The following is a 14,562-nucleotide window of genomic DNA, read 5'->3' on the forward strand; positions in this document are numbered from 1 at the left end:
CCAACATCGTTTCATACAAATTTAACATGTTCATTTGGATGAACTTTTCATCTTTATTCTCTATATGTGTCCATTCATTACAATCATGTATACCCAAATAAATAAAAAGCACCATCAATGGATGACCCATAAAAACATTTAGACTTAGTTGTGACATTGCATTTATACATATGAGGAAAATGAATCTTTCTACTGGACTGCTGTGACAACTGATACGGGTGGTTGGTAGTAGTCTTCCAGGACATTCATGTGCAGTAAAAATCCTAACATCTGCCTATAAAATGCAGTGTATTTAAAATAACAAACAGTGATGTGATTCTTAACCGAAGCAAATTTTCGTGGTTTGGCCCTTTTGTTGAGTCATTTTTAATCAGCATGCAGTGCTCCATGAACAAATATGCACAGGCTTTATTTTCTTCCTAAGAGAGTTAGTCAGACACGAAAAACGGAGGAAGCGCTGACCAGTGCATTTCCTCTCAGGCTGGCTTCATCAAACACGAGTACATTCACTACAAGGGAGGGTACATTCTTTCCATTCAAAAAAAGCACAAAATCACTTTCACAATAATTGGCACCTTCTAAGTTATTGGTCAGCAGCACTTTTGTCGACATGGTCATCATGAGTAAATGCAACAACGTGTTCTTGAGGGACGTTACGTCTGCGGACCAGTCAAGCAGCGCTATTGTTTTTGTTTTAATGTTTAAAAGGACTTCACCGAAGGCACAACCAGGAAATACCGTTGTTTGTTTAAAGGCAGTGTTGAGCTTCATGTGCCAAAGTCAACATGGCAGCCAGGTCAGAAGCGTTTTGAACTGGCCTTCACTTGAACCATGACACACTGAAGGTTTGACCTGGAAGTCACGTGACTGAAGAGGGCTTGAGGGCAAATGCAGACAAGACTCGCTGACGGTCTAAACACAATACAATTGTGTGTATGTTCCATTATGTGAGTAGAGGAACTTCCACTTTACTGGCTACTAAAGTACAGTAGGAATAGTTAATAATAAATAATTGAACAGATGTGAATTTAGCAACATGGTTTGGGATGATAGTGAAGCCCCACCTATTCGCAGTCCACTATTCACAAATTCATCTATTCGCATTTTTTTTTTCCTGTGGTACCTATGTTCAGCTATTCCGTTGAAAATTAGCATTTTTTTCGTTTCTTTTTTGTGCACTTTCTGAAACACCTTAAGACTCCATAAAATGCCGTTATAGCCCTGGCTAATTAGAAAGTAGTAATTGGAGTCAAGGAAGTATGTTGGAGTCAAACATGTTGATTGTTCTAAGATCAATGTATGATGGGACCGTGCGAACTTTAACCTGATTTCTGTCACATGTATGCTTTTGCTCCGTTTGAAAGGCTATGAAAAAGCTCAAGCGAACAAACAACCGAGGTCTTAATTTTTGAGTGAAAATAGCTATTTTTATGGATGTTGGGGTGTTTGCGTTATGTTTCTGTAGTATTGGTATATTTTGTTCAAGTTTTAATATAGGGTATTCTCAACCTTTTGGTGGGGATGCGGGGTTTGTCAATTCCTCGTTTTCCTATTCGCAGAAGGGCTCTGCCCCTCTTACTCTTAAATAGTGGGGGTTTAATCTACGTTAATATTTAGCAAATATGTCACCAAGTGACACAGCAGAGATAAGTATTGCATGATCGTTTGACTCGCTACAGTTTGGTCACATTGATCAGTGCTCACCAGTAAAGAAGAGTGACTGGTTTCTTGTTCCGTGTGAAGCATGCTAAACACCTCAGAGTCCGACCCCGATTCCTCTTTCTGAGTCTCTCATTTATTTTCAGTGCACTCAAACATGGCCAAACATCCCGCTGCATTGAGGATGCTGTGAGCCCTTTTCTAAACCATATCCTGACTTCATCCCACCTTACAGGTCAAATATCGCTGGTCCTCGTACTCATGGTAAGATCTCCCAGGGTTGAAAAGAAGTCCTCCATCTCCTTCTCCAGAAGTTTGTTGCGATTCTCGGCATCCTCCCGAGCTCGCTCTGAGTTCCGGAGTTTGATTTCCAGCATGCATTGCCTCTTCTTCTCCTGCTCCATCTCCTGCTCTAAACGCTCCATGTGAGCGTATAGGACAGCACTGGAGTCCTCCAATCTGTACACACCCATACAAATGCACCATCACTTAATTTAGATAGACAGTACTCTCCAATATTCTACAGACGGTACTCACTTTTGAATTCTGGCCTCATAAGCAGCCTTCTGTTTCCTGAGCTCGTCCTTGAGATCCTCTACCTGACCGCTCAGTGTGACGTTCGTTGCGTCGCCATCCTCAGACATGATGATGGACGGAACTCCAGCTAGCATGCTCGCGTTGCCATTTTCACTGCAGGCCGCACTGCTGCCGCACAGCTCCATTGCCTCACAGCTGTCCTGCTCAGAGCTTGGATCCGTGGTGGTCCCACCGTCGCCTCCCGTCTCGGGCTCCCTCTGACCCTCCGTCCACTCTCCCTTGTCCCCACCTTCACCCACCGCTCCACAGTTGTGTTGGGCCGAGGGATCGCCGCTACCAGGATCTGGCACTGAGGTCTCACAGGAAGACGTGGACCAAGGTGTGCTGCCAACACTCTGAACGCTGCCCATGCTGGAGGAGGAGGTGACGTTGTCATAGGTGGAGAGTCTTTGTGAGGAGCCGGTGGAGTCCCGGTCCCGGGTCGACCTTTCACCTGATGAGGTGCGTCTGTGCCCCCTCAAGGAGGACAAACCGTTCATCAGCCAGTTACTGCTTCCTCCTCCACCAGAAGGCGCGGCACTTGGTTCCACCCCGGAGCCGCTCTGCTTAGGCTGCGGCTGACAACGAGGTGTAGAGGAGCTTTTAAAAGAGTACTTCCATGACGGGATACTCTTGGCCTGTTTACTCGGGCTCACCACCGTCTCCCCCTTTGCCGACGAAGGCCCCAGTTTTGGTCCAGGGTTCGGGGTCTGCGTGGTGGTGACAGCGCCGCACAGTTTGGCTTCGAGTGATGAGGCAGTGCTGTTCAGTTCTTGCTCCGGGTTAGAGATCGAGGAACTCTGCAAGTCCTCTTCAGAGATCCAGGCACCAAGACTACGATTGAGGAGCTGATGCTCAGCTTGGGGTACACTGAGGCCCTCTTGGTGCCTCCCTGAGTACAAACACTTGTGTTCCCTGATCAGGATCGTCATTAGGTGCTGGACTAAAGAGGTCCCTAGGGAAAAGGGATCACATTCACTTTCATGTCATGTATTTTTGGAGCTTTTAAAGCTCTATTCCAATCATACTTGTAGAATTCCTTTGTAATTTTATTTCACATTCTCAACAAACCTTGGCGTAGTCCTCATCACGAATCACCATTTTTATTGCTCACAAATGACTCCAGAAGCACATTTGATCAAATGTCTTTTCCAAATTTTCCAAATGTTATGTTTTTGTTGGCTCTTTAACTGGTGAGTCCCAACATTTATTGAGCCAAGACATATTTTAGATTGGCAAAATCTCATGGCACAGCACCAACCTAAAGGGAATGTACTGAAATAATGACAATACCATCTCGACAAGGATGTTACAGCTTTGTAGTGTACTCATAAATGCACTCTCGTGAAATTTGGGCCTGTAAATGAATACAAATCAGACACACTCGCCGGAATCGATGAAAGACAAACTGAGATTTAACCATTTTCAGGCCAGTTAAGTTCAATTAGATAATTTCCTACAGTATACTTGATAATCTCTCACGACGGCACAGTGGTTGGCAATCATTGATTTAAACAAAATGAAAAATAGAGCAAATGTCCTTCCAAAAAAATTATTTCACCTTCAAATCAATTCCGAATAAAAATGAATTTGTGATTGTCGTTCCTGTACCTTCCATGATGGTGACCGGGTCTTCCATCTTAGGTCGAAGGATGTTAGGCCCAAAAACTGTGGCGAGGTTCTGGACGCTCATTTTGTTTTCATTAGAGTGAGATTGGACTTCATCAAGGAATCTACGAGGGAACGGATGACATTCATCAGTAGGTTATTTCATGTATACGCTTATAAGAAATGAAATATTGACATGCCAACTAAACCAAACCCTACTTGCATATGTACTTGAGGAGATTGTAGTTAGGCAGAGGTAGTGTGCTGACTTGCTTCCCGAGCTCCTGAACTCCCTGTCGGAAAGGCAAACTTTGAAACAAATGGAAATAAACGAAAGCAGCAGCAGAGTGTGTGCATACCTCCTCCTCGTCTTTGGCCAAAAGGTGTGCGCATGTCAGAAAGTCTTCATATTTGCAGAACGGAATGACAGGTTCAGGCAGCTCTCGCAGGTACAACTTCAGCAAGGATGCCACAGTGTGAACATCTGTGTTGCTGCGGGGAATTCACAAAAATGAATGGAAAAGTTTTTTTTTTTTCCCCCCTTCTCAATTGTTTGTGATGTGCCCACCTGTCAAAAAGAGGCTTGTCACCACAGTCGAAGGCCTCCTGGAGATCTTTGACTAGGTTGGCCTGACCTGGCATTCGAAAGAGACCCTCCTCGTCCAAGCCCCTCTCCCTGATGAAATCCACACACTGCTCCACCAGCAAGGGGGCCAGCCGGGGGCCAAACTTCTTCTCATACTGCACTGTGTCCTCCAATCTCTGGCCAAATATCCCTGGAGGAATGTAAAGTACATTCATATAGTTACACTGTGCGTGGACGATCTTAAAATGTACATGAGTTCATCTGCAAAAGCGGAATCTTCTTGGTTGTTTTAACAACAATTCTACATCTAATTACAGTCAAATGCTGCATATTCATTCATGTTTCATTTTCTGAGTTAAGAGCATTCATTTAAACAAAAGTATTGCTTTGCCATCATCTTATGATGTCTTGACACACTACAGTATATTGTCAAGGCATACTTCTTTTTCTGTCGGCTTGTCCCGTTAGGGGTCGCCACACCATGTCATCTTTTTTCATCTAAGCCTATCTCGTGCATCTTCTCTAACACCCACTGTCCTCATGTCTTCCCTCACAGCAGTCATCAACCTTCTTTTTGGTCTCCCCCTCGCTCTTTTGCCTGGCAGACACCTCAGCACCCTTCTACCAACATATTCTCTCGCCACTGGACATTTCCAAACCATCTTTGTCTGCTCTCTCTAACCTTGTCTCCAAAACATCCAACGTTGGCTGTCCCTCTAATGAGCTCATTTCTAATCCTATCCAACCTGCTCACCCCAAGTGAGAACCTCAACATCTTCACAGCCACCATCTCTAATCCGTACATCATGGGCGGCCTCACCACTGTTTTATAAACTTTGCCCTTCATCCTGGCGGATACTCTTCTGTCACATAGAACTCCAGACTCCTTCTGCCAACTGTTCCATCCCACTTGGACCTGTTTCTTCACTTCCTTACCACACTCACTATTGCTCTGTATTGTTGACCCCAAGTATTTGAAGTCGTCCACCCTCGCTATCTCATCTCCCTGGAGCTTCACTCCTCCTCCGCCCCTCACATTCACACACATATATTCAGTTTTACTTTGGCTAATCTTAATTCCTCTCCTTTCCAGTGCGTATCTCCATATTTCTAATTGTTCCTCCACCTGCTCCCTACTTTCACTGCAGATCACAATATCATCTGCGAACATCATGGTCCAAGGGGATTACAGTCTAACCTTGTCTGTCAGCCTATTCATTAGTACCGCAAACTGGAAGGGGCTCATTGCGGAACCCTGATGCAGTGCCACCTCCACCTTAAATTCTTCTGACACACCAACGGCACACCTCACCATTGTTCTGCTGCCTTCATACATGTCCTGTAATATTCTAACATATTTTTCCGTCACACCAGACTTGTGCATGCAGTACCACAGTTCCTCTCTTAGTACTGTCATAGGCTTTCTCTAGGTCTACAAAGATACAATGTAGCTCCTTCTGACCTTCTCTGTACTTTTCCATGAGCATCCTCAAGGCAAATAGTGCATCTGTGGTACTCTTTCTCAGCATGAAACCATACTGTTGCTCGCAGATACTCATTTCTGTCCTGAGTCAATCCTCCACTACTCTTTCCCATAACTTAATTGTGTGGCTCATAATCTTTATTCCTCTGTAGTTTCCACAGTTCTGAACATCACCTTTGTTCTTAAAAATGTAAAGGCATACATTTGGCAATTTTGTGTACCAAGGACCTACACTATGTTGAAGTGTGTTAAGGGTTTTTTCTTGTTTGAATAAATACCTTAGCCTTGCTTTGGCTCAAAATTTACAAATAATAGCAAAATGCCAAAGTCTATGGCTTTGCTAATGTAAAGTAAGTGACAAAATGGTAACTCACCTTATCATAACTGAAGAAATAATATTAGCATAATGAACGGCCACATATTCCAGGTTTGGAATTTGCAAATTGCCGACACTTGATGACTGGTGATCTGCCTCACAGTTCTCGGAATCCAGGTTCAAATTTGGACTTACCTGTGTGGGCTATGCCAGTTTCCTCCCACATTATCCCCCCCCAAAAAACATGCTTGGTACGTTAATTGAAGACTCAAAATGGCCCGTAGATGAGATGTGAACGCAAATACTTGTTTGCAATTGGATGGCAACTGGTTCACGGTGTATCCGGCCTCTTGCCCAAAGAGAACTAGGATAAGTAGGCTCCAGCAAGCCCCGTGACCATAGTGAGGATAAAGCGTTTGGAAAAGGGATGGATGGAATTTGAGAATTTTCTCTTTCTTTTGTTGTCTATTTCTTTCTTAAAAATAGTGCTCTGGTACTATTCAGAATCGTAGTTTAAAAAAAAAAAAGATGAACATGTTGAAGAGAGTTGAAGAGTTTCATTTTCACAAATGTAGTGTATTGCTGTCATACTGTGGCATCTACAGGCAGTTAGAACCCTTCCTCAAAGATTCTCAAGCACTCTCATTTTCAATTCTAACCAAACTGCTGAACAAACGCTTGGCGAATTGGTCTTCAGTAGCCAAATGTATCTGGTTGCAATGGCATGAAAATAATCCCATTGCAGCATGTTCGGAAAGGGCGGCGCTGATCGATGATCCATGGCTGTTACCTGTTGCTCGTCTGCAACAGTTGTCACTTCCTGGCAGCTCGCAGTAATGGTGATATTCGACAGCTCAAAGGCTGCACAACAGCATCCAGTGTTTTTGCCAAGTTAATCCATTCCACTTCTGGCATTTGAGTCCACTGGAGTGCGGCTAGTCACATGGACTGAGAACTTAGAACAGTGCTTGTGTCCTGCTGACAGCACAGAAGGAATGTGCGCTGTTTTTTAGTTTTGCTGTTAATGACAGCTCCAGAGGTTGGTGAAGGATTTATTTTAGACGGAGACCGAGGGCACGCCCTGTGACTTCAGGAGGGAGGTCTCAAAATATGGCCTAGGCAGCACAAAGTATGAAATGATACCGTTCTATTATCCTCACTTTGACTTGTATCGATGGCGGGTGTGTATTTCACGTTCAGGAGACATTTACTGCAGCCTCATAATGTGCCTCAATCTACCCACTCCTCTTATTGTGTGTCACTGTTAATCCCAAAAGCTTTTTAAAAAAAAATTTAATGCATCCATAACACAAATTTTATAATTGACTTGGTATTACAATCAAACATTTTGTCGTTGTGAAGTTGTTTTAATAGCATAATAAATACAAAAAGAGCTCTTCTGTTACTAGCTGTGGAAATCAGATTAACAAATGTTATATTCAATCTTTTTTAAAAAAATTACTCAAACTTAACCTTCATTGATTATACAATGTTCTGGTTCACAATGTCAGACAGTCTGCATATATTCTTAGAATATAAAGTGCACTTGTGAGAATCCATCTGTCCATTTTCCATACAGTTTATCCTCATTAGGGTTGCTTGAGCTTGTCCCAGCTTACTGGGCGAGAGGTGGAGGACAGGGTGACAATTTGGAACTTGCTGACATGGTATCATAAGAAATGAAATTGGCATATGGCCAAAAGGGAGCAATTTTGGCCCATAGACTATGTACAGTAAATAATTAGTTTTATTACTGCACGAGGCCTGCAATTTGACAGTTAAAGCTTTTGCTTTACCTCCTCCAAAGGGTGCCCAGATGACCCGGCGTATGGCCTTGACCCAGTCATCCATGTCAGACTGGGAGTTCGCCATGAGCAAGAAGGATTCATGGCTGATCGGCGCGCGGTCCTTCTCCCCTGTTGCACCTGTAAAAACAGGCAACAGGCAGGTTGATAAAGAACATCGGAGTGAAATGCCTCACAAGTTTACTACTACCCAACAACGCTCACAGCGATACTGCCAGCTGCTCCCAGAATCAGCAATTTTAAATTGTAATGCAACTTTGTGGGTTATTATAATTATTCTTGACAGGTCTGATGTATATTAGTCACTGAACCTTAGACTCCAAATAACTACACGTTAATACTATGGAGCCGTAAATATATCATAATCATAAAGAACACTCAATTTGAACGTGATAATGCTGCCTGAATGTCATTCTCACCCTAAACAAACGTGCTGTGGGTATTTCTCACCACTAGATGGTATCGTAGCTCAATAAGTTGAATTCAGTCATTTTAACAGGCAGGCAGTTTTTACGAGTAGAATATATTTAATGTGCATTTGGTAAGATAGAGTGCAAAAAAAAAAAATCCTAATCATACTTAAAATACAACTATTCTAAGACATAAAACATGGAAAAATCCTGAAATAATGCACATTTAAAACGGACACCAAAACCCACTAATCCAACAGCAATTGGTTCTAAAGTGCGCTTTAACAATCACGTGATCAGAGTCAGTCATTGTGTTCTTTCATTTAGCTGCAAGAGGGGAGTCCAAATAGAAACTGTGGTGCTGGAAAACTAAATACTGTATTCATATAGTTCCCAATGAGCACAATCAGTATATATGTACAGAAGGGAAGATATGGAGTTGCACAACAAACAGCCCGTGGATACCTCACTGCCACTGAGAGAACTTTAAACGTTAACAGGACATTAAGGAGCCAGAACACATCTTTTGTTTCCATGCCACCGAATTGTGTCTGGATAAGACAAAGAACACACAGACGGAGATGTTCAAAATCAATGAATGCACACACACACGCACGTGCACGCACACACAAAACCCTGGCACATCTCAGCCTGAAGTGAATGGGTATTAAGTACAAAGATCCCTGGAGGAGCTGATTGCAGTAACAGTGCCTGCACGCTATGTAGACACCATTTCCAATAGGAACTTTTCTTAAGTGATGAGACATATTGCGTCGTGTCTGCATAGCGTCAGCCAGACGTTGACATTTAAGCTTGCGGGAAGGCCGTATGATAACAGAGTGTGTGAGGCTGTAGCATTTGAGTGTTTATTGCGGATACATCCTCAATTAAAAGTGTACTTTCTCCCCAGGCAGTACACACGGGCGGTGCTGGCGGGAAGCGAAGCACTGCGGTGTTGACTGTGGCGGAAATGGCTTCATGATGAATGTGAAAGTAACCGCTTATATTCCCTACGACAAAATGGAATCTGTAAGAATTGTATTATACAACAATGGAGGTTTGACGGTAATACACATAACTGTAGCTATAATTTTAGATGTTGTACCTGTGGCAAAAGAAGTGAATCATGGAATCTTTCTATGAAATGCACAAGTGCACTCAATGAATGTTGTGATCATTGTCAACACCCTCTGAAATATTCACACTCTTCTTCTGGCCCATTTCCTTTTTGGATTATTATATTATAGCGACAGCAGTCAGGGAAATCTGATTCTTTTTACAACCGCATCGTTTGCGATTTGACAAAATTATCGTTTTGTGGTGGCTGAAAATGTTGCTTCCTGATAAGAACACGAAGGGTCACCAGTGTTATCAATGCAGTTACTTAGTATTTGGATCTGGGTTGATCACCGAGTGTCATTTGGTTCACGATTGTCCAGTTCAGCCTCATCGATCAGTGTGCAGTGGCCCAAAGCAGTATACTACTACAATGGCGAAAGCTAAGGTACTGCGACAGGGTAAGCTATTGTTTGCTCAATCCGTTGATTTTTATCATTTTTGGCAATGATGACGCTCTTCAACCTATGAACATCCAAGTAGTGATTCACATCCAAAAAGGTCCCAATATATTTCCAACCCCTCCACAAAAAGGGCAAACTGTGCATGTGGGAAATTTAAGTAGCACAACATTTCCACATCAAATACAGCATCGCTCAAACAGCATTTCTGAATTAGTAATGGTGACTAAATTAATAAAGAGCTTCATTTACATCAACCATAGCATGATATGGACACACGTTTCTGATATTTCTACTTAGTGTGACAGAGGACAAACAACCCTCAACAGTATTGTACTGTATATACACCGTATATTCCGCACTGTAAGGCGCACCGCATTATAAGGGGCACCTCCAATGATTTGCCTATTTTAAAACTGCTTCCATGTATAAGGCGCATAGGATAGAAGGTACAGTAGAGGCTGGGGTTATGTTATGCATCCATTAGGTGGAGGTGCACTAAAGGCTCAATAATGATCCATATATAAGGCGCACCATCGGCTTTTGAGAAAATTGAAGGCTTTTGGGTGCGCCCCATAGTGCGGAAAATGCGGTACACTGTGTGTGTATGAATGCACAACAGGGCTACCTCAAAGTGTCTTTGTGCACGATGTCTTCACTTTTCTCAATTACTGCAGCATTTTGTACATCCAGAAATTAGCAATGCTTATTTGTGGTAAACATTTGTAGTCCTTTTCTTGAATGCTATTCTTTAATTTCTGCCAACAACAAACAATATACTGTATGGCAACCAAGAACAGGAGAGAGTTCTTCTAGTATCGTATAGTACAGTACAGTATAGTGAGCATACAGCACGGCTGTCCCAATGCCTCTCTTGGCTCTTTGATACTCTAGTTAAAAAAAAACCAAACTCCAGCATCTGTTTCCCGTTACCTTGGAGATGTTGCTTCTTCAACGTGTCCGGCTTGCAGCAGACCGGCCCCATGTCTGGGCGAACAGATCAGACGAGAGATGGTGCTGAAGCTGGCTCGGGGCCTCTCTTTGCCCTTAACTCCAGAGCATGGAGCACCTTCTCCGCTTGCAAGCGGATCTTTACGCAGGTAGCACCGATGGCCCGAAGCTGCCAGTGAGGCGTGCTCAGTGCCAAACATAAACAGAATCCATCAAGTGAGTTCCACTCTTACAACTATGTACTGTATTCCCTCTTTTCATTACCCGGTTTCCTCCTATTTCTCCTATTGAGCAGTGTGGGCAGCAGGTCCTCTCCCTAAGCCCCCCCTGGGGAGAAGTAAATCCCCAAAGGAGGAGTGTGAGAGGCTCTCTCTCTCTCTCTCTCTCTCTCTCTCTTTCTGTCTGTGTCACTTGTGTGCGCACTAACTGGAAGATGGGTTGTCCTCCAATCTTTGCCAAATAAAACTTGTGTGCACACTAAAGGAAACAGACAATACCAGTGAATCACTGTGAGATTGTGAGATAAAATCCGCACAGACTTCTGGTTCTTGTGCATAGACATAGTCATTTGCAATATCTCCAGTGGCGTATTTACCATCCCCACTAAACTATATTTGGAGTGCAATGTTACTCTTGGATAGATGAAAGCCCATACGGCTACAAGGAAAAAAACTGACCTTTATATTTGGTAACTGAGCATTAGACAAGCGTGTTTGATAAGGGATACTTTTTTATGTAATATTCTCGTGTGCCATCATCGGGCCTCAGCTGAGGATCACTGAATGCTGAGGGGCGCCATGAGGGAAAACTGCAAAGTCAAGTTAACTGTCAAACTACAGTATTCGCTCTGTCAGGATGTACAGACTACACAGCAGTGCTTGAGGTTTCATGTCTTACTAATTTGGAGGACTTTGATGTAGAAAAGATCTAAACTTGGGCCAGAGGGGGGAAACAACAGCTCATTAAACATACTGTACAGAACAGTAGTTTAAAGGGTAGTTTCAGGTTTCTCTAACATTAGTTTGAAGTACTTTTTCGAAAGCAAAAGCGAAGCAAAGCAAATTTTTGTATAGCGCATTTCATACATGAGGTAACTCAATGTGCTTTACATGATTAAAGGCATTTGAAAACGAAGAGATAAAACATTTAAAATGACATCAAAACAATAAAAAAGACAAAACCACATACAGTGCAAGTAATATGATAAAAAAGTGGACATATTCTAAAAAGCATGAGAAAAAAGAAGAGTTTTCAACCTGGATTTAAAAACATTCACACTTGGGGCTGACCTCACCTCTGTTGGCCACTTATTCCATTTGTGTGCAGCATGATAGCTAAATGCTGCTTCAACATGTTTGCTTTGGACTCTGCACTCCACTATTTGACTTGAGTCAGTCGATCTCAGAGCTCCACTAGGTTTGTATTCTCTAAGCACTTCTTTCATGTATTTAGGACCTAAATCATTTGGTGATTTATAAACCAGTAGCAGAACTAAAAAATCTATTCTAAAGATGACTGGAAGCCAGTGCAAGGACTTTAGGATTGGAGTTATATGCTCTGACCGCTTTGTTTTGGTCAGAACGTGAGCTGCAGCATTCTGAATGAGCTGCAGTTGTTTAATATTCTTTTTTTTTTTTTGGGTGGGGGGGGGGGGAGTCCAGTTAGAAGACCATTACAGTAAAGTCTACTTGAGATAAAATGTGGATGAGCTTTTCCAGGTCTGCTTGACACATAAGCCTTCACTCTCGATATGTTCTTCAGATGGTAGAAGGCAGTTTTTGTGATTATGTGATGTGATTTTTGAAAGTCAGGTCGGAATCAATCAGAACACCAAGGTTTCGGACTTGGTCTTTTAAAAATAGAGAGTCCAGGTGTTTCCCAACAGCAATTCTCTTTTCTTTATTGCCAAAAACAATTGTCTCAATTTTGTTGTGATTAAGTTGAAGAAAACTTTGGCTCATCCAGTTATTTGTCTGATTTAGACAGTGGCATGATAACAATTCTAATCTAACATGATTGCCAAAAGGATTTTATACGCAACCTGTAACCATTAAAAAAACTCAGTCAGCATTACCACCATAAATGATATATAAAAATTAAGGTTATAAAGGTCAAAGAATTCAAAATGGGGTTTTCTGATATCCATTAAGTCAGTAAGTAGTGTGTGAAGCTGTCAGGTGTGAATTATGCGTTCAGCTTGCTTAACTGCTTCACACTATCACAACAGAACTTTGCACACTCAGTCAGCTGTTATTAAATAATAATAAAAAATTCCAATAATTCCAGAGTTTCCCGGATGCCTCCAGGTTTTGATGCAAATGAGTTCAGTTCCAAATTAGGCACATGACTTAGGAATCGGCTTTGTTTGATTGCACGGCTCGCTGCAGGCACAGCATGCAAACAGAAACAAAAATGCTGCTGTTTTGCTGAAATGCCTCCAGGATTTCTTCCCCAGACATTAACCATAATTTGAAAATAGGATTACATTATTTGCTGTATATTTTGGAGGAATAGTGTGGGAAAGGAAGATGCCTGACATCTGGATAGAAAAGGCAATTACAAAAACAGACACAGACCCGACTAAATCTCAAGGTCGCTGCCCTCCAAAAATGTACCCAAATTTCATAAATCATAACTTATCACCACAAATGGGCTGTCTTGTACAGAGAAATCCTAACGAATCTCTTCTGCTGATGTGTACTATTTGGTGCAAGATTTACAGCCTGAAATGTTGCAATCATTAAATGGTTAACAAACTGTGACCTCGAGATACATCTGTTTTAAATGAGGCTGTTTAGAAGTATTTCACTGTCCTAAGTTTGAAAGATGGAAACTATGACCCTGGCATAACTACAATTTTCAAAAAGATGAAATTAGTCGCAGATGGCGTGATACTCAAACAATGCATCATAACCGTCTTCGTCACAAATTACAATAGTATAATCCAAAACCTTTACACCTTGATCTTAGTTTTTCCCCTCTGTGCAAATTATTTGGAATGATGAGTTATCAAAATCTTCAAAAAATGCTTTGGTAATGACAAATGTATCACGATGTGACATTCCTCTTTATGACAAAAATATGATAAAAAAGAATTATGTTGTCAGACCCAAATTTCGTGCTCATCAGTTTGTCTAGAAATGACCTTCACTGAACAAGCACAAGAACATAAATACTTCAGGTGAGATTCCAGATTTGGGCACTTGCATCATACTCCACATGACTATTTTCCAGTGGCCCATGCTCCCAAGTTGAGAGGATAATTGGACTTCACACCCTTCTGCAATGTTGACCGGCCATAAACAAAACACACAAGTTGCTGGTCCACTCTCTAAACATGAGGAGAGGTCCCCAAGCAAACACTACTTGGAGGTCAGTGTGACACAAAAACCAGAGATTTCCCATTGAACTAAATGTTAATTGTATTAAGTGGAAGTTAGGGTGTTAGGAATGCATATTGGTCAAGCTCACGCACACACGAACACACACACACAAATAAATATATATATATATATAAATGATCTGCGAGCAAGCAATGAAAATGTGAACAGCAAAATATGTGAGCTCGCTGACAGGGTGGACATTTTTGGCTAGTGTTTGCATTTAATTGCCACATGGTGGACCTTCACGCAACATGGTTGAGTTAGCAAG

At 42.1% G+C, this 14,562-nt stretch overlaps 1 protein-coding gene across 2 annotated transcripts in view; it reads right to left on the bottom strand.

Annotated features, from left to right (window-relative positions):
- Positions 1-74: 74 nt before the first annotated feature.
- Positions 75-14,562, bottom strand: part of si:dkey-191m6.4 (rho GTPase-activating protein 22) — a 39,647-nt gene continuing 25,159 nt past the window's right edge. Inside the window, exons 1-7 of one of the 2 annotated variants that reach the window (XM_061810976.1) lie at positions 8,025-8,243; positions 4,412-4,619; positions 4,203-4,335; positions 4,063-4,136; positions 3,847-3,968; positions 2,197-3,190; positions 75-2,118 (exon numbers count right to left, since the gene is read on the bottom strand). In XM_061810976.1, coding sequence (XP_061666960.1) covers positions 1,896-2,118; positions 2,197-3,190; positions 3,847-3,968; positions 4,063-4,136; positions 4,203-4,335; positions 4,412-4,619; positions 8,025-8,100 — 1,830 coding nt within the window. In that variant the 5' untranslated portion in view covers positions 8,101-8,243 and the 3' untranslated portion in view covers positions 75-1,895. Of the gene's footprint in view, positions 2,119-2,196; positions 3,191-3,846; positions 3,969-4,062; positions 4,336-4,411; positions 4,620-8,024; positions 8,244-14,562 lie in introns of those variants that run through there. The other variant, XM_061810975.1, reaches the window with a different exon arrangement.

This window comes from Syngnathoides biaculeatus, chromosome 22 (genome assembly GCF_019802595.1).
Source record: "Syngnathoides biaculeatus isolate LvHL_M chromosome 22, ASM1980259v1, whole genome shotgun sequence".
NCBI lineage: Eukaryota > Metazoa > Chordata > Actinopteri > Syngnathiformes > Syngnathidae > Syngnathoides > Syngnathoides biaculeatus.